At 28.5% G+C, this 19,356-nt stretch overlaps 2 protein-coding genes across 12 annotated transcripts; one reads left to right on the top strand and one right to left on the bottom strand.

Annotated features, from left to right (window-relative positions):
- The first annotated feature begins 12 nt into the window (after window positions 1-12).
- Window positions 13-2,459, top strand: LOC127282687 (U3 small nucleolar ribonucleoprotein protein MPP10). Its single transcript, XM_051307112.1, has 4 exons — window positions 13-207; window positions 371-1,730; window positions 1,826-1,934; window positions 2,053-2,459. Exons 1-4 carry the CDS (start codon window positions 131-133, stop codon window positions 2,415-2,417), a joined length of 1,911 nt encoding a protein of 636 aa, XP_051163069.1. The 5' UTR covers window positions 13-130; the 3' UTR covers window positions 2,418-2,459.
- A 441-nt stretch (window positions 2,460-2,900) lies between these two features.
- Window positions 2,901-18,891, bottom strand: LOC127282637 (aryl hydrocarbon receptor nuclear translocator homolog). Of its 11 annotated transcripts, XM_051307070.1 has the most exons (14): window positions 18,685-18,891; window positions 18,217-18,265; window positions 10,675-10,904; window positions 10,464-10,543; window positions 8,060-8,221; window positions 5,906-6,226; window positions 5,564-5,767; window positions 5,161-5,340; window positions 4,931-5,089; window positions 4,719-4,869; window positions 4,498-4,652; window positions 4,242-4,438; window positions 4,034-4,175; window positions 2,901-3,968 (listed from the first exon to the last, which is right to left on the bottom strand). In XM_051307070.1, the coding sequence occupies exons 4-14, from the start codon at window positions 10,501-10,503 to the stop codon at window positions 3,754-3,756; spliced, it is 1,926 nt and encodes a 641-aa protein (XP_051163027.1). In that variant the 5' UTR covers window positions 10,504-10,543; window positions 10,675-10,904; window positions 18,217-18,265; window positions 18,685-18,891; the 3' UTR covers window positions 2,901-3,753. The 11 variants fall into 11 exon arrangements, with proteins under 11 accessions (XP_051163027.1, XP_051163019.1, XP_051163057.1 ...); XM_051307062.1 differs by lacking the exon at window positions 10,675-10,904; XM_051307100.1 differs by lacking the exon at window positions 10,675-10,904 and having other exon boundaries at window positions 5,161-5,313.
- Window positions 18,892-19,356: the final 465 nt, after the last annotated feature.

The raw sequence follows: 19,356 nt of genomic DNA, 5'->3' as shown, positions 1-19,356 counted from the left end.
AAATGTTAAGGTTAGGTGCATGCGCAGTACGCGCATGTGTTCGCGATTTTGCACGTGTTGAATGTCAAGTTGATTTTTATATTTATTTATAAAATACTAATTACCAGGTAAATTAAATGAAACATTCAAAATGACAAGTGAAAATTTTATAAATAGTATTCTATCTATAATCGAAGATAATACTTCAGATCCAACATTATTTTTAAAGTAAGTTTTCAAAAAATTGTAATTGTTAGGTTAGGTTCTAAATATAAAAACTATTTGTTATATGAATTTTAAATAAAATCTCTTAAAAGTATTTAAGAGCAAAGGACTTTTTTTTAATTTAATTATTATAATTGATAATTGATATTTAATAAATTAATTTCAGTGTTCAGGAGAAAACAGCAAAATCGTTTAAGCGAGCAACAAAGCTTCTTTATGATTTTACAAAGAGAAAAACAGACAGTAAGATACAATCACTACCGGAATTGATAATTGATGGTTTTGACGAAGAGCAAATATGGCAACAAATTGAATTACAAAACGAGCAAGTAATTCCCGAATTAATAGCTGATATATCAAAACTTTTATCAAATAAACAATTAACACAATCGTTAGAGTTTAAGGATGATTTTTCTAAAAAAAAGCTTAGGGAAAAAAATCCCGAAGGTGAAGAAGAAGAAGATGATAATGAAGAAGAAGAGGAAGAAATAAGTGACGAAGAATTGGATGATAATTTAATGGAAGAAAATTCTTGCAGTGAATCCGAGAGTGTAAATCGTAAAATAAATAAAACAAAAAAACGAAAACAAGAACCTTCTATAGTAGATGACAAATTTTTTAAAATGCAAGAATTAAATGAATATTTAAACAGAGAAGATAGAAAAGAATCAAAAGAAATAAATAAATCCAAGGTAAATTCAGATGACGAGTCTGTTGATTTATTTAATGATTTCTCTGATAACGATGATGAAAATGAAGAAGAACAAAATGCAAGACTTGTTAAATATGCCGACTTTTTTGATAGTCCTGAATCGAATGAAGAATCAGAAAATAAACATGATATATCACAGCAAGAAGAAAATTTTGATAATGAAAAAGAATTTCAATCTGATGGTGAATCGATTGATAATCAAGAGCAAACATCACCAGCAGCAAAACGTGTAAAATTCAATTTACCACTCGATTCTGAAGAGTCAAATGAATCAAATAATGATTCTGAACGTGAAGAAAAACAATATTTAAAATCATCACTTGAAGAACGACAAGAAAGAATTAATAAAAAAATTAAAGTATTAGAAAATGAAGCAATATCTGAAAAACCATGGCAATTAAAAGGAGAAGTTAGTGCTTCGAATCGACCACAAAATTCTTTACTCGAAGATTTTGTTGAAGTTGATGTTGTTTCAAGACCACCGCCAGTAATTACTGAACAATGTACACTAGACTTGGAGGATATTATTCGACAGAGAATTAAAGACAAAGCCTGGGATGATGTTGAGAAAAAAATGAAAGTCATCGATACACCAACTGAATATAAAAAAAAATTAATAATGGATCAAGAGAAGAGTAAATTAAGTTTGGCACAAATTTACGAACAGGAATATGTTAAACAAAAACAAGCTTTAGATCCAGAACAAAATACTGAGGAATCAGAACCTAAGGAACATATTGAAATAAAAGAAATGATGCATTCCGTAATGAAAAAATTAGACGCGCTTTCCAATTATCATTATACTCCCATACCAGTGAGAATTATTTTTTTTTTTTTTTTAAATTCGTAACTAACATTTAAAAAAATGTATTTATTTTGACTAATTACTATTTTAAAATTAATTTCTAGGCAAAACCAGAATTGAAGATTGTCAGTAATATTCCCGCTATTAATATGGAAGAAGTAGCTCCAGTAGCGGCAAGTGATGCAACATTACTTGCACCTGAAGAAGTTCACGGTAATAAACAAACCAATTTCATTGTTTTCGTTCTGCATTGAAATTTAAGATTTTTTTTTTCACTTTTAATTGTTTTAAAAATATTAAATGTTAATTAATGGTTTTTTGTTATTTACAGCTAAAAAACGTGGAGATTATCTTGGCAAAGGAGAAAGAACAAAAACAGATAAGAAACGAGAACTTCGAAAAAGAAAGAAGAAACAACGTGAAATTAAAGAAGCTAAAGAAATAAAAGAAAAACTTAAATCTGTATCTGAAATTCGTAAAAAACGAAATAAAAATTCTGCTAAGGCTGTGGAAAAATTAACAAAGAGCCGTAATATTATAAAAATGGATGAAAAAGATCATAAAACAACAAAATCATCGACTGCATTCTTCAATCAATTACAAGATGAAGTTCAAAGTTTGATTAAAGTAAAATCGAACAAAAAACCTGGTAAAAAGGACAATACACGAGTCTCGGCTATTAAGCTTAAATTGTAAATTTTGTACATTTTTAAAAAAAAATAAAAACTATATTGTAAATTTGGAATAATTACAAGTCCTAGTTTTGCGACAAAGATTTATTTTTATTTCATTGTGATATGTTATCGAAAGTTAATCTCTCCAAACTATTTGAAGACTTACAAATGTTGGAAATATTTTCAAACACAGGGATTTTTAATTACAATGAAAAAAATTAAAAAGTTTGAGAAATTTGAAAAAAAAGATGCTAATCTTATACTAATATTATTGAAGATAGAGAGAGAAAGACTAAATAGTTTTTGCATAATTTTGTACATTCCTTTTGAACATTTGGGAAATATATATTTATATCTTAACGATTGCACTGCTCACAGTTAGGTTTAAAAAAAAAATTAAACTTATTTTCTATGACGCTAATAATTTAAAAAAAAAAAAAAAAATGATTTCAATTTATAAATAAAATTCCATCAAATGGGAAGGGAGAAATTACTTCCATAAAAATTAAGACTCAAATTTATAATTTTTATGCTTTCACTTATATAATAAGCGCAGATGAATAATAAAAACTATTATAATAAATATCAACTAATACGAAATTCATTCATATTTTTCTATGTCCAAAAATTTAATTACACACATTCGTTAATCTTATTAAAAAAAAAAAAAAATTATGTGAATGAATTAATTTTCGATTATCATTTTTCTTTTGCAGTTCAATAATACAACTAATTAAAATAACAATGTGTTATTTAAAAAAAAAATTTTGCGTGACAAAATTTTTTTAGGCAATAAAATGTCGCGCAAAATTTCAAAATTACTTACTAATGTTTAACTACTTGTAATTTACGAATGTAATAGGAATTATATATATATTTATAATATATAATAGTCATTCACAGATGGTGCCTATGCAGCATTAAAAGTGGCTACCGACTTATCTCTATAAATATAACAATATTTAAAGGCTCCGATCATCCATGTTTGCTTAAAAAACAAAAAATAATAATGACTACTTTTCAAAATCGTTTTGAATTCATCAAAATCTTAAGCGATATTTTCCAGTCCATACTATTAATGGCACTTTTACAAAAAATTTCCACACACCCGTTCGTTTACGAGCAGACAATATTTACTACAAGACATTATTTTTATACTTTTTTATGCGATACGTATAAAAAATTCGATTTGTAAATATTTGAAAACAAAAAAGAAAATTGTGCATTTGCTTTTTTTTTTTTTACTTGGGCTGCAGCGTAAAACTGGTGATTCACTAACTAATATTATAAGAAGTGATTTGCAAAATTATCGCTGAAGTAAAAATTTGAAGGAATCAGAATAGTGCATTAGTTGAAAACTAAAAACTGGCATTGAACATTGTTAGATCTTCAAAACCGGAAGCGCCACCTTGATCTTGGAGCATTTGCAACATGTCAGATAATTCTTGAGGTTGAGGACCTGGTGCATTAGCTGTGGCGTGTGACTGTTGAGCTTGTCCAGTTACTTGAGCGGAATTTTGACCATTATCCTGCTGTTGTGCTTGATGCTGTTGTCCTTGCCATCCCCACATTCCTAAAAAAAAAAATTTTTATTTATTTATAATTAGTTTATCTTAAATTTTGATTCAAATATATTACCAGGATTATTAGGCACAGTTGTAACAGCATGATATTGTGTTGCAGGAGTTCTTGCACCACTGCTCAATTGAGTGTACGTTGGACCACTCGGAGATCTTGAGGGACTTAATTGACTATATTGATAACCTTCCGTTACAGGTTGCTGTGAAAATAAAAATTAATTAATTAAAATATAAAATTTTAATCAGAATTCAATTTAATTACATACCTGGCGACCAATAGCCCAGGATTGTTGAACAGGTGTCGGTGAAGTATTTGTTGGCTTTTGAATTCGATTTAAAACAGAAGACGATGCACTCTGCTGACCAGGAGAGCCATAAGCAATTGGCGATTGTGTAGTTTCGTATCCTTGATATACATTCTGAGTGCTTGATGGTCTAGCTTGTTGGGGACCTGTAACTAAATCTTCATTTAAATAATTTTTTTTTTTCCGAAAAATGGAAGAACAAAAAAACGAAAATTACCTGCAGTAGCTACGGCTGCTGGATGCTGCATCATATGTTGTGTAGGATAAATTGCATCACGAGTTGGATGTCTTTGAAGAGAATAATCTAATCCAGGCTGACCATAAGATACACTTTCAGTTTCCGGTTGCCCTTCACTTCCAGGATGGAAATGTCTAAAAAAAAAATTGTCAAGTTTTAAAATTTCTTCTTTCGTTTCATTAAAATAATTTAATACTTACTTAAGTAATTGATTTGTACAGACAATATATTCCACTTCATTGGTGAATGGATTTACAAAAGAATATGCCGATGTTCTTAAAAACACCCAATCGCGATTTTTAGCTCGAAACCGATAATTCCAGGCATATACTTGTCCCTTCATTTTTATAACTGTTAACAAGTTAATAATTAAGTTAAAGTTCAAAATGAAAAACAAAAATAAAGGAAATACCTTCGTCAAAATTGCCACGCATATGCGGAAGATCATCAGGATGAAAGAATTCATAGCAGGGGTGACCCAAAAGTTCAGAAGGTGTGTATCCTAAAATTCCACCAACCCTCTGATCGACAAAGGTAAATTTTCCATCCTCTGTGTGACGCGAGATGAATTCTTTAACAAACAAAAAAAAATCGTATTTAGAAATTTCTTAAAAGCAAAAAAAAAAAAAAAAAAATACTTACCACTATTACTATTGGAGCCAGCTAAGTCACTTGTATTCGGTGTACTAGTAACTTGTAATCTTCCAATGGCAACAAGACAATAATGTGTCGAATTATCATCACCGACAACACCATCAGGTCCAGGTTGAACGCCCCTGTCACCTAACCCCACACCTGGTACACATTGAGTAACAAAATCACCTACAGCGCAAAAAAATACGTCAGTACTTTGTTTTTTTTATAAATTGAAAATAAAAAAAGAAATTTCAAATTTTAATTCACACTGACAATGAATATTTGCTAAATTATTTAATACTTTTTTGGATAATTTAAAAAAACAATTTCTATGTAAATTTAGATCTCTTGTCAATCTATTGCATGCATTTTCAAAATGACATGAGAAGTAGAACAATACCAAACTCACCAGAGGGGGGCCAATTTTTAATATACCCCGTACAATGAACAACAGCGTAACTTTGTCCATCTCTTGCTGGTGGACCAAGAGAATTTCTTTGTTTCATACGATGAAGACCGTGCGCTGCAGCCATATCGCCAGTAGTTTGTAAATTACCAACTTTCATACGGCAAATGAAACCTCGTCTTGATCCCATGCATAATCTCACCGAGGCTATAAGGTCAATATTTAATAAGCTCAATTTATTAAATTTTTTATATTTAAAGTATCTTAAGAATTCACTTAATTTACAATACAGAAATATTTCTCTTTTTTTTGGAGAAAAAAAAAAATTTAGAAAAAATGACTTACATTGATGACCCTCCTTTTTAACGGTTCCAGTTTTAAGATCAAGAACTCTTCCAGCGTGTTGTGGCTCCGCTGTACTGAGTTGTTCCCGAACTTTTTCTGTATCATCCGGATGTACCTGAGAATACAGACTGGTTCCATACCAATCGCTTTGGGAATAATTTAAAACAGGTGCGACAGAATCGGAAACATATATAATTCTGCCAGTATCACAACTAACAACAAAGAGAAATCCATCGGCAGCTTCAAGAATTAAGTGTTTTAATTCTTGATCAGTCAAAAATGAGGGTTTATATGTTCCATCAGCACTTGTATTTCCAGTACCTGAAAAAAAACAAAAATTATTTAAAAAAAAAAACATTTCCAAAATTAATTAGTGACTTCTTTTGTGCTGAATTTTTTTTTTTCAATTTGTTTGGTTGTAAAGATAAAAAATCTCGATGAAAATGATATTGGGTCCTTTTCTCTCTATATAGTATAAACGTACCAAAAATGAGCGTCGGTGAAGCGAAGGAAGGCAACTATCGAGGTGCAAGATCGGAATTGCAAAGCGGGACAAGGATACTGCGGGAGGCGGTAAGCGCGCGTTGCGATGCGATCTTTACCCCGATATACGAGAAATTCCGGGAAGAGGAACTTTAACGACTTCCAAACAAGATCTATGAAAGACCCTTGGTGACCTTCGTTACCATTACACTTTCTAAGAGACCTCAGGTATTGAGACTCCTTTTTGACTTCATTTTCAGTAGACACATTTTACCTTAAATCTGAAATCTGAATCTTTAAAATTCAAAATACAAGGATCCACATTAACATACATATGTGAGGAGAAAAATGAAAATCGTTTTTTCGCCAATAGGAATTTTTTTTTTCTGCTCAAAAGAAAGAAAAAGGAAAGAAAGATTTTGATTTTAAAATTCAATTAGAAAATTATTTTTTCGCAATCGGTGTAAATTGTCGAATGTAAAAACGTTAGAGTTATGTCCAGGTAGAGAGAAAACGAAAGATAGAAGTCTTCTTCTCTTAGAGCAATTTGTATTCAACTCTGAGCTCTTGTCGGGAAGGAGGAGAAGTGGCTATAAACAATGTGACGTTTCTCCAATACGAGAAGCTATCTTGACCATATAGAATGAATGTGTATTTGTAAGTGCGTGAATATACGCGTGTACCTAAAGAGAGACCAACCCCCTTCCCCCAACCACATATATATATATATATATATATATATATATATATATATACACCGGAAGCATAGATCCCACATTCTGCATTCGATATGACTCTCTTTCTCTCTCTCACGTTGTTCGCCACTTTACCTCGACAAAATAACCACAAATCTCGCACAATTAATTCTTTTTCTAAAATATAAATTTTCAGTAAAAAAAAAAAAACCATTTCTTTCACTCATTTTGAATCATATTTTTTTTTTTTTTTTTTTTTTGCGAATAAAAGAGTATACGCTTTGTTTCGTACGTGATGATTAAACGATTCATTTGTTTGAAAATTTGTCACGATTCGCGTAAACAATTTGTGGGACACGATATAAACTTAAAAACTTGATATATTCTCATGAAAAAAATATCCTTGAAAAATTATCCTATAGTTAAACTCATTTAAAAAATATCTTATCGGTTTTTTTGTAGTTTCAAGTTTAGAAAAGAAAAAGAAAAAAATTAAATTTATTTTTTCTATATCGAGAGAAAATACAATAATTGACTCGAGTTCAAAGAAAGGTTTCGTATTTGTATCATTAAATTCAATGTCCTGGGAATGTTGATTGTCAGCGACTTTGAATTGTTCATGTCAAGTTTTGCAATATATTTTAAATCAAGCAAATAATGTAACGGTGTGCGATTCTTTTTTTTTTAATATCAAGATGCGCTAACATATTTCGTCATCTTAGGACCGACCCGGAAGATAACTTGTACCGTTAACTACACCAATCTTGTCTTCGGCTACACGCGATACGATCCCACAAATCTGCCCTTGGATATAAAAGAAATCATCAAAGCAACTATATTTTATAACGAGAGAGAAAGAGAAAATTTATAAACCGATGATAGAAATTGACCTTTTCTTCTTACCTACAATTTTTGAACATATAAAGTAAATTGTAAATTGTAAATAATCAATTATTATGAAAATAATAAAACTTACCCCTTAAATTTTTCATATGGGCTACGGCCATCCGAAGAATGGTCAATTTGTCCGGCTTCCGTGCTAAAGCTGAACATGTTGGAACCATATCCGATAACTCGGTGATGTAGGCGGTCATCTTGTTCCGCCGCCGCCGTTCAATTTCGCAATGATTCTCCCTACAGTTAGACGTAAGACAAAACCAAGGTAATTGCATAGTTCAAGATAAATGTACAGTTTTTAACTTTAAGATTAGGATTTAAAATTGAGGAGCAAATTTTTTTTAAAATAAAAATGTTATAATATAGTTTATTTCTATAACAATATTTTTTTATATTCAAGACATTCTATTTTTAATTAAATTTTATCATTATTTACTGATTTACAGGTGTTGGTAATTTTTTTTTCTAATAAAATACAAAAATTATAAGTTTATAAATTGAAAATTCGTTGTTAATAAATTTCTTTTTTCTTAAATTTATCTCAATTTTTTTTTTGAAATTTTTTTTAAAAATTGATTTATCAGTTTTTGATTTGCTCCTCAATTTTAAATTCTAATAAAAACACTTTTCATTTCTATTTTATTATTTTCCCTAATTGTGTGAAAATAAATCTGTCTAATAAAATTTTCTTTTCTAAAAAAACATTTTGTTGAAACAATTTTTTTTTTTAAATTAGATCTTTCCATGAATAAAAAGAGCGAAATATGAGTGGTGCAAATTTTACGCCTCGTTATGGTATCTTTATTTTATCGACCTTTAAGAATTTTCTTTTCTTTTTTTTTTTTTTTACAAAAACGGAGAAGAGGCACGCAATCTCAATAAAAATCGGAAACTCGTGGGCAAAAAAATATTCGTTTCTCTCAAGTATATAATAGTGATTATATTTCTGTTTTGTACAGCAGTAAAATAGAAGCAACAATTTTTCGAAATTCGAATTTAATGGAACAAAATTGTAAATTCCATAATGGAAAATTAAAATTTTCACAGCCCTTGGAATGTTTCTAATTATTGTGAATTAAAATAAATTTACGATTGTACGCAGATAATTATGTATAGTTTAGCCAAAGTAGAGAAGTCTGCTATTACTCATGACGTTACTCTTCAGCTTGTGTAATGTTAGACGTTAAATTATGGACTCACTCGATACCATTTGAAAATATGTACATTGTCACGATAAATATTATTAATCAGAAAAATAATTTTATTTATTTTTTGAAAGAGATTTAAATTTTTTATATGGAATTTAAATCAATTTTCTCAAAAATTTGACAAGAATAAAAGAAAATAATTTTCATGATTCGATTTTCTAAGGACGAAAAGGTAACTGTTATATATATATATATATATCTTTGGACTATTTAAAAAAGGGTTAACGTTAAATCTCATGTATATATAAAAGACATGTATATATACAACACCGAAGAAGAGGAGGAGAAGAAACGCGATTCGAGTAGGATAGAGAGAACTCCTAGGTCAGAGGTCAGGCGCTCTGAAGTTGCTCGCTCGGTCAGCCGCCGCGCTCTCGCTCCTTTAGGCCCATCGAGAGTGTATCCGCTATAGGTTTTATACCCTAGTGCAATTGTGTTAGTATATGAGACTATAAGTATACTTCTCCATCCGCTTACTTACGGGTTTTATATAAAGAACGAACGAAAAACTTGCAATATACAGAGCAAAGAGTTCTCTCTATATAAATCATTTAGAAATTCTCCTTTATAACCATTTTATTATATACCTTTCGAAAATCAAATCAATATTTATTAATCGTAATCAAGTGAAAAAATCAAATTGATTTTGTTCTTGATGAAAAAAAGAAAATTTTTCTATATTGAATCTAAAAAAAAAAAAACCACTGGAATGTAGAGACAAATCCAAAGAAGATATTTCTACAAAGAAATTGTATAATTTAAGCCAAAAAGAGATATGAATTAATGTTGAAGAATCCTTGGAAGACGGAAAATATAAGAGCGAAGAAAAGGGAAGGTTTGCGGTGGTCGGTGGTAATTGCGTTATTAACTTAAAAGTAAGGTTCTTTGCTCGCGACATCGTTCTCTTACTTCCCTTTTTCCCCCCCCCTTAATTTTTACAATTCTGCAATAAAAAAAAAAATTAATAACAATTTTTTAAATTAAGAGAATTTAGAAAAATGAGTTTTAAAAATACAATTTTTATCATGAATAAAGATGCTGTAATATATATATATATATATATGTTCCCACGCTGGAGCAGCCGCGAGGGCTACCCATTCCGCCATTGGCTCACATTAGTGAGTATATCATGTAGGTATGTAATATAAGTATCTTCATACACCGAGATGTATATATAATATTCATAATCAGTAAACTGTATTTCATTCTTCAAATAAAAAAAAATACCTTCTTTTTTTTAAATATTTCAATTTTATCATAAGCCTGATACTCACCTGGCAAATCTCTCTTTGTCCTGCATATTGTCGTCCTCCATTCTACGATATTTTGCTCCACTTGGATCGTCCTCATCGGATCTGAAAAGAAAAAAATTAAAAATTAATATAAAATAAATTCTTTGAAAAAAAAAAAAAAACATTTTCATTATTCCCTCTTAGCCAAAAGTTTGCGGTGTGTGTTTTTTTTTTTATAATGGATCCTAACGTACCATAAAATGCAAGAAGGTGAAGGAGGTCTATAAATCGTTGCAAATAAAGTCTGTTGCGTCACCGATACATTAAGCGTAACTTCCGGCTTATCAAACGCGTCTGAATCCAAGATTGGTCATCATACATCGTCACCTGGCCAATTTCCAATATGTAGTCGTCTTTTTAAATAAAACGAAGCTCCCCAATATAAAAGCTAGTTTTACGGAATAATCCGCGCGTTTACAGTTTCCTATCATAAGAAGAAATAAAATTAGATTAAAAAAAAATTTTTTTTCAAATTTTTTTTTTTTTTTTTTTAAAAAAAGTCTATTTTCTCTTTTTATTAAGGATGTAAATGAGAGCTTAACGCAAAATTTAGATCGACGGAATTAATTTTGTAAAAAAATAAAATTTTACTGCCTAATGTATTAAATAATTTTTTTTATTTCTCAGCTGAGAAATTTAAAGCCTCCACACACGAAAATCGATTCTTTCTTTTATCGTGAAAAAAAAAAAAAATTGAAATGGCGAAAGTTTTGTATCAGAAAAAAGATTAAAGATGCTGTAAATCCGTCACCAGATGAGAATTCATCTCATTATCAACGAAGAAGTTTCTGTTGAGAAATTAAGTGGATATATAGCAATAGAAATCCGGGCCAGTGATCTTCTAGTCTATGTGCGGGTGATGTACGGTTTTGACCCTGAGTAAAAAAGTAAGATCTCTCTCTCTCTCTCTCTTTTCTCTCATCCGAGACCTCGTATCCCTTCCATTCTGGTCTCATAGGGACCGAGGAATCATAGTCGAAGTGGGGGTGTAAAGGGCCCCGTATCCGGGTATCGTACACAGTGTTGAGCTTTACGACGAGACTCTTCTCTTTATGTTTCTCTTTTTTTTTTGTTTTTTTCTTCTTTAGGGCCCTTACGTGAGATAAGAGCAAAAAAGATAGATACCTAGAATTGTTGTTAGAGGACACAATTTATGGAGTACTGATAGTATTTAGTTTCAATATCCAAAAATCTAAATTCGAAAAAATAAGTAATAAAAATTCATTGAAAATTTCTTCACATTTTTTATATTCGTTTTTTTTTCCAAAATTGAAGCGTAATTAGAATGAAGGAAGCACATTGCTTCTCAAATTTCAGTAATTCCAGCATCTATGCTGATGTATATCATTTTATCTTTTCGTTCTCCTGTGAATTCGCGATTTGCATTCCCTCTCCCTTGGCTATATCTTCGCTCAGTGCAAGAGGGCTTGACCTTGGACCAGTACTCCAAGCCTCCACTTTCTAGGGTAGATGTTTCATCGAAATCTCTACGGTTACTCGACCTTTAGTATATATGTGTTTCACCGTGTGAAAGAAAAATCCAAATTTTTTAATAATAATTTTATTGAAATAACTTTTTTTTCCGTTGAAATTTCCTTAAATTAATAAATCCATAAATATTAAATCCAGAAGCTCTGCTCAAATGTCCTTAAGATCAATATCTCGATTTATATATATATATATATAAAAGGGGTAAATATTCCAAGCATATTTACGTTACGATGGCGCCTTTTTTCATTTTTCCATTTGCGCTCCAAGTATCACGATTTGACCTCCATCCTCGCTACAGTCCCATTTGATAGTCATCCTGATACATACTGGTATTCGTTTTTGTACCGGTTCATCGACAAAAGAAAACAAACTGCATTTAAGAAAAAAAAATGATTTGTGATCCTTATTTAAATATTTTAAGAGAAAAATAATTTTTATATTTGCAAGTCGAAGGCGAGAATTTTTTTCTTTTTTTTTATGGAATATATAATATATATATATATATATATATATATATATATATATATATATAAGAAAAAGTTTTACAGTTGTCCTAACATAATTAATCTTTCTTAAAGAATGAGTGCGATCGCAAGATAAACAAGCTTCGTTGCATTCGTGATGTTGATGAGCAAATAAGAGTACATATATTGACTGGAGTAAAAAATTCCATTTTTCTGCCGAGTAAATATGTATATATATATATATATATTTATAATAAATAAATGAAGAATAATTAAAAGTAGTTGTCAAGAAAAAAAAAAAAAACACACACACACACATATAGAAGAAGAAAAGTTTTCAAGACTTTCGAAAATATTATTGAATTATAGTGACAATTCTAACCGGAAATGTGATTAGAAATTTAATTTTCTGCCATAATTTTTCTGCGGTAAAATTGAATACAATATTAAACGACAGCTCTCTATTGGCGGTTCTAAAATCGTATTTGCAATAAGAGGAGGTTTATTCTTTATTTTAATCCATTCCATAGCGACCTTATTGGTCACCCACAGTTTTTGCTTGAAAATGATTTTGATCAGAGCATTTTCTTTCTTCTCTAAAAAAAAAATAAAATTTTTTCTATTTAAAAGCAAAAAAAAGTTATCTTTTATCATATTTCAAAATTGAGACATAAAAACTGGTGTAAAAAAAAAATATATATATATATATAACAAAAACGAGAGTCTTTATGTTAAGTCCAGATTTGAAATAAAATAAATTGCTTTCTAAGAAGTCCTACATGCGAAGCAAGTGTTGAAACCGTAACGACTTAATTAAAAACCTCTGAGAGCTATATAATTTCAACTAATAAGATTATATTTTATTTTCATTAATTAATTATCCTTCTTTGTATCAATCAATCAATTTTTTTTTTTTTGGCAAAATAGAACGTTTTCTTTTAGAAATTTAGAAAAGACAAATTTTTTTGACATAAATATATGCATTTGTTAAATGCACACAGCATTACTAATCAAGTCATAATTATAAAATGTTTTAGCATACTGAACACTGCAAATTGTTTCCTCACCACCGTATCATCACGTTTAACGACTTGGAAACGATGTATTTAGCGTTCCCCGTTGTAAGTTTGGAAAATCCTTTTTAATCCAGTTATCAATAAAATTACACACATTCATATAAAGACTTTCTTATTAAGGAGAAAATGTTTTATTCATATTACGCAAAACGAGTTTTTTTTTCTTCTTCATATTATAAAATCTGTTTCATGAGGTCTTCAAACAAAAAAAGAAAAAGAAAACTAATTTAAAACGATTTTGAATAAAAATAAAGTTTTACATACCGAAAGAAAGAAGTGTAATCCATTTTTGAAAAAAAAAATACAGAAAAATTAAATTTTGTTAAACGTGTGCAAATTTGAAAATCACGATGTAAACTGAACTCTAAACGTTTCATTACAATATTTATTGAATAATAGAAACAAAACAAGTCGGAAACAAAACAAACAGAATTAAAAGCGAAAATTAAAATTACGATTTATCAAAATTTATATATTTGTAATTTTATTTAATTTTTTTTTTTTTTTTGGCAAATTTTGAAAATTAAAGGAGTAATTATTTAAATTTTTCCTTTTGTCGAAAAATAAGAAAAGCAACTTTTTTAATAAACTGGAGAAATAGATCAACAATTAGTGCGGCTAGTTTTTTTTTCGTATGATAATGTATATAGGAAGTTTAAAAAGTATATTGAAGGTGTAGATTATGTAATAACGATCTGGTAATCGGCTATGAATGACCACAAATCTCTGCTACGTGACGAGTTCGGCAACGAGTGGGTTTTGTTAGAGGTTGCGTGTGTTGCACGCGGTAACAACAGGGAAACAGAGCCACGTAAACAATTCTTTTAAACAGAAAGATCACTTTTTTTTTGCAATCTCATTGGCAAAGAGAAGAAAAAAAAAAAAATTTCTCACTATACAAGAAAAATAAGACAGTAAAAATTTCCCACTTTTTACAATATACTAATTATCAAACGAATCAATTTGAATTTATGAAAAATAATTTTTTTTTTATTATAATTAACAATGTGATAATAAAGAAAAAAAAATTATACAAATATTGCTTTTTTTAAAAATATTTATAAAAAAAAAACTTCTCAGAATATTGCATTGAAACATATATAATAAATTAAAAAGGAAGCATAACAAAAGCAGTAATTATATATTTTAATTTAAATAATGCTGACGTTTAAAAAATTATTTTAATCAAAATTTAAAATTCATATAATTTTAAATTGTTAAAAATGAAAGAAAAATAGAAATAAATAAAACATTTTTGCAAATTGATAATAAAACATTTTTTTTTTAAATATTTCAAATTCTCTGATAATATTTATATATAGTTTTTTTTCCAGTCTAATAAAATTAAAGATAACAATTGAATATTGCGAAATTGCGATTTTAGATATAGTCACTAAAAGCATTGAATTTATCTGCATTTGCTTAGTGCGATTCTCAGTACACAGATGTTTTGACCACGTGTTGCGATAACGTTTCTCTCACGTTAAATATATATATATATATATATATATATATATATATATACACAAAACATATTTAAAGACAAATGGTTTATCAAACTTAATAAAAAAAAAAATAGTTATGACATAATGAAAATTCTCAACATTTTCATTTTTATGCAAATATTCTGACAAATCTTTTTTCAAAAAATTAAATTTAAATTTCCAATTAACTAAAAAAAATTTTCCAATTTTAATTAACAAAAATATGTGTTCTTTCAGTACTAAAGATTTTTGAAAAAAAAAAATTTTACCTCCGTCTTTTCCTGGGTCGTGAATCATTTTGAACTTGTTGAATTTGATGGGGTGATAAAGTGGGTCCATAGGAAAGAAGTTGACTTCCGGAAGAAGGTCCTGCGGGCGGTGGAGGGGGAGGTGGTCCCAATTGATAACCCATGGGTGGTGCCGGTTGGACCCCATAGTGAGAGGGACCAGGGCTTGGACCTAAACCATAGCCAGTACCTCCCGTACCACCCCCGTACATTCCACTACCACCAGGATACTCTATTTTGCCGAACTTTATCGTCACTTTTCACACTATTATCATTAAAATCACAATTTTTTTTTTTTTTTTTTTTGTGTAATTTTTCCAAAAAACTACATATTCACAAATTGGGGGAAAAAAAAAATTCTCAAACGTCCATAGAATTTTGATATCGAAATTTTTTCCTCTTCCCTTGGTATTGATATTTCCAAGACATTTGATATTTTCTTCTTATGTATTTTAATAATAAAAATTATTTCAGACTAAAATTTTGGTTCCGTTCTCGAAAGTTACTATTCCGTGATGCGGTCACTTTCACGGATCGAATCGTACGTTATTGTGCGACTAATGAGGTTCGCGTTTCTTCAACATTCCTTTTGGCGAATGAACGATATTTAAAAACAAAATAATTTTCCTTGTCTTGTCTTACATCAATTTTCAGTTGACAATTCCACTCTACTGTAAACAATCGTGATTCTCTTGAAACAAAATTTCTTTTCATTATTTCTTCTTATCAAAAAAAAAGATCCTTAATAAAATAATATTTTCAATAAAAAATTTGCATTTTTTTTCAAATTTTGGTGAATTGTATATTCCATTTTCTCTGATGACATTTAAATTAGACCGACGATTTAAATAATATTTGTTTAATATAAGAAAATTTAAAGACCAGTCGTTCGACGACTAGTCACCACCCACAACTCGCCAGTGACTGATTCCACCATAGCTACATAATATGCCTTTAGTGGTACCCCGGTAAAGACTATCACTTCTCCCACCAGTAAACGAGACAGCCACCGTATAAAGCACAACTTTTAACCACGATGCATCGTCTCACATTTGTGCATGTATATATATTGCAACAATAGTCTAATCCAAAGGGAAGAAAATTTATTCAAAACTTTTCTATCACACATACAACTTGATTATATTGTTTCAAAATTCAAGAATTCTATTCAAGAAGCCGCGCTATTTAAAGGAATAAACATTTTTTTTTTTCTAAAAATACTATTTCAAAATCATTATTATTTTAAATAAAAAAATTTTTCAAATAATTTTAATTATTTATTTAAAAAAAAATATATATTAAAATTTTTCTTTTCTAATTTAAATAATTAAAATTTCAAAAATATTTGAATTTAAAATAAGAAATTAATTTTCTATAATATAATTTTCTGGACCTCAGGAATTGTATACATGGAAGGCATTGAAATCTCCTAAGCAAGCTTCGTAACTCTTTGCCATCATGTGAGAAATTCTTAGTCGTTCATTTTTCGAACAATGCAATCGCAATCGGTCGAATTCTCGTCAACAAAGTCCACAAGAATTACCGTTACGTACAGTTTGCATCATTTGTAAAGTATTTGCTTCTACAGTTTCATATTATATGAACTCTCCTCGAATAAAAGCAAAAAAAAAAATGTCCCTTTTGCCTTTTTCACTGTAAAAGAAAGAAAAATTCAGAAAGAGTAAAAAAAAAAAAACAATTTTTAAAGTAGGTAATTTCTTATTTTGGTAAAAATTATTGGTCCCACGGAAAAATATAACAGAATTTTATGAAAGAAATTTATTTCCAGATGTTTCACATTTTTCAAGGTTAACTTTTTTTTTAATATAGAAAAAAAAACCAAAAAACTTTGAAATATATTTTACATAATTTGGAAAAATTTTAATTAAAATTTAGTGATATTTTTTTTTGTGTATAAAAATTCTACTTGTGGAAGAAAGAGATCTTTCAATTTCATTTTAAAAGGGCGGACAGTTTGACAGAAAGGTCATAAATTTTCTGCAGTTAAAGCTCAAGGGGAAAAAAAGAGATGATGCTGGTAAATTTAAATGGAAACCTTGCACCTGTAAATTGTAACACCCCCCATTTAACAAATATAAAAGAGAAATCTTATAAAAACCTGTTCGAAAAGGGAATACCTGAATAAATTCAAAGATCTTAATTTTTCTAACTGTCCTTTTTATAAGAATTTTTGAAATTCAAAAGAAAAAGAAATTTTTCAAATTTATTTTAAATATAAAATTTTTTTTATATAATTAAAAATCACGAATTCAATCACGTTTAAAATTTTATAACGAAAAATGAACATCCTTTCGGAGTTTATATTTTAAACACCTGGTCGAATAACGATCACTTTACGAAATCACGTCTGAATTAATGTTACGTTTCCTTCGAGAAATGACATTAAAATTCTATTCACTTACGCAGAGGCGTATTGAGGCTTTTCTCGAAATTCGTGTGTCGTCTTTTGAGATTAACGATTCTTCTTGTGTGTTTGTCCAAGCAAAGAAATTTTTTTTTTATTTCTTATGTTAAAAGAGTAAAAATAATTAAATGTTAAAAAAAAGAAACAAGTGTTAGATTGAAAACAAAGCTTGTTACTTTCTAAATTTTTTATCAATGAGATTTATAAAAGAAATAAGTATTAAGAAATTTAACCTATTTAAAGTAATGTTTCGAAACATTAATATAAAAAATAGTAATTAGTTTAATATTCTTGTTAAAATAATAGAATTTTTTTTTTTTTAATAATTATTGAAATATAATTTCAAGAAAGATATTTCATTTTTTAAACACATGTTTTTTTTATTTCATAACCAAAAAATAAATTGAGTGTAAAAAGTGTCGAAATAGCAGTATTTAGAAGTAATCATGCAATTTAATTTACCAGAATTTAAAAATATTTATTATAGTTATGTAATAATATTAACATACCCTATACTGTCGATACTTCGCTTCTGAGCCATCTTGCATGGATCAATTCCTAAAATGTTTACAATATTTTTTTAATTGTTTACATTATGCATAATTGAAAAAAATAATTAAAAACATTCAAAGTAACAATATTAATTTTGCTAAGACATTGTTATATTATTAAAATAAACATTCTAGAATTGCATTATAACAAATTGTCTACGACATTAATGAAAAATAAAAATTTATATTGTTAATTAAACAAATGTACTATACACAAGATTTATAAAAAGTGAAATAAAATTTCAAATGTAACATATTTAATTAAGAAAACAATTTTTTTATAAAATAATCTTTAAAGCTCACAATAAAACTGTAAAAAAATTTTTGATATAATTGTAGTAATGACTATTTTTCACTGAAATTATGAATAAATTGAACATGTTATAAAATGCTTCCGATGACAATTATCATTTTGTATGAGCTTACCTGGCATAGAGTGGGTGATTGCGGACATTTGGATAAACATTCAATTTATTTCCTCGCACCGTAAAGAAACAATAAAAAGAATATTGCAGTTAACTGTCCAGCCAAAATTCTTTAATTTTTCTTCTCATTCACTAACAAAAACTGGGTGTTTACACTGATAAAATGCGCCATTTTGAAGTTTACTCTGACACTTTTTCTTGAATGTGATGAGAATGAAGAAAGCCGCGACTGATGCTCTATCTGGCGGTTTATTTTTGAACTTAGTTGACATGCTATAAACGTCAAAAAAGAAAAAAAAATCAATGTTTCCAGCTTAAACACCCTTAAAGTTTATTATTTTTATTTAATAATTCAATAGTTATTTAATTATTGTAATGATTTTTTGTAAAATTAATTGTAGAATTGAGTGAAAAATTTTAAATTCAAAAATAACTATAAAGTCAAGTTCAAATTATTAAAATTTATCCAATGAGATTTATGCACCAATAAGAACTTATGTTTTATACATAAAAACTATTTTAATTGGTGCTCAAATGCTTAAGTAGTCCAATTTGAAGGTCGTGAAAAGTTAAATGAGGTAAATTCAAATTTTTTATAATTTTAATTAAAAATTTTATAAGTTAATTAAATGTATACAATAATTTAATTTTATGAAAGAATACATTTTTTTTG

The sequence above is a fragment of the Leptopilina boulardi genome, unplaced genomic scaffold (genome assembly GCF_019393585.1).
Source record: "Leptopilina boulardi isolate dan_hultmark-lab unplaced genomic scaffold, ZJU_Lbou_2.1 LbouV2_114, whole genome shotgun sequence".
In the NCBI taxonomy this organism is placed as follows: domain Eukaryota; kingdom Metazoa; phylum Arthropoda; class Insecta; order Hymenoptera; family Figitidae; genus Leptopilina; species Leptopilina boulardi.
The sequence above is the reverse complement of the archived record's forward strand: the minus strand, read 5'-3'. Positions and strand labels throughout refer to the sequence as shown.

What these genes read in the sequence shown, in the direction of transcription:
- LOC127282687 (XM_051307112.1), top strand. Translation starts at nt 131, where the DNA reads ATGACAAGTGAAAATTTTATAAATAGTATTCTATCTATAATCGAAGAT. An exon ending in GATCCAACATTATTTTTAAA is followed by an intron (nt 208 to 370) that starts GTAAGTTTTCAA and finishes AATTAATTTCAG; the next exon opens with TGTTCAGGAGAAAACAGCAA. An exon ending in ATCATTATACTCCCATACCA is followed by an intron (nt 1,731 to 1,825) that starts GTGAGAATTATT and finishes ATTAATTTCTAG; the next exon opens with GCAAAACCAGAATTGAAGAT.
- LOC127282637 (XM_051307015.1), bottom strand. Translation starts at nt 15,494, where the DNA reads ATGTACGGGGGTGGTACGGGAGGTACTGGCTATGGTTTAGGTCCAAGC. An exon ending in TAAAAAGGAGGGTCATCAAT is followed by an intron (nt 5,768 to 5,905) that starts GTAAGTCATTTT and finishes TTGACCTTATAG; the next exon opens with CCTCGGTGAGATTATGCATG. An exon ending in TGTACAAATCAATTACTTAA is followed by an intron (nt 4,653 to 4,718) that starts GTAAGTATTAAA and finishes TTTTTTTTTTAG; the next exon opens with ACATTTCCATCCTGGAAGTG.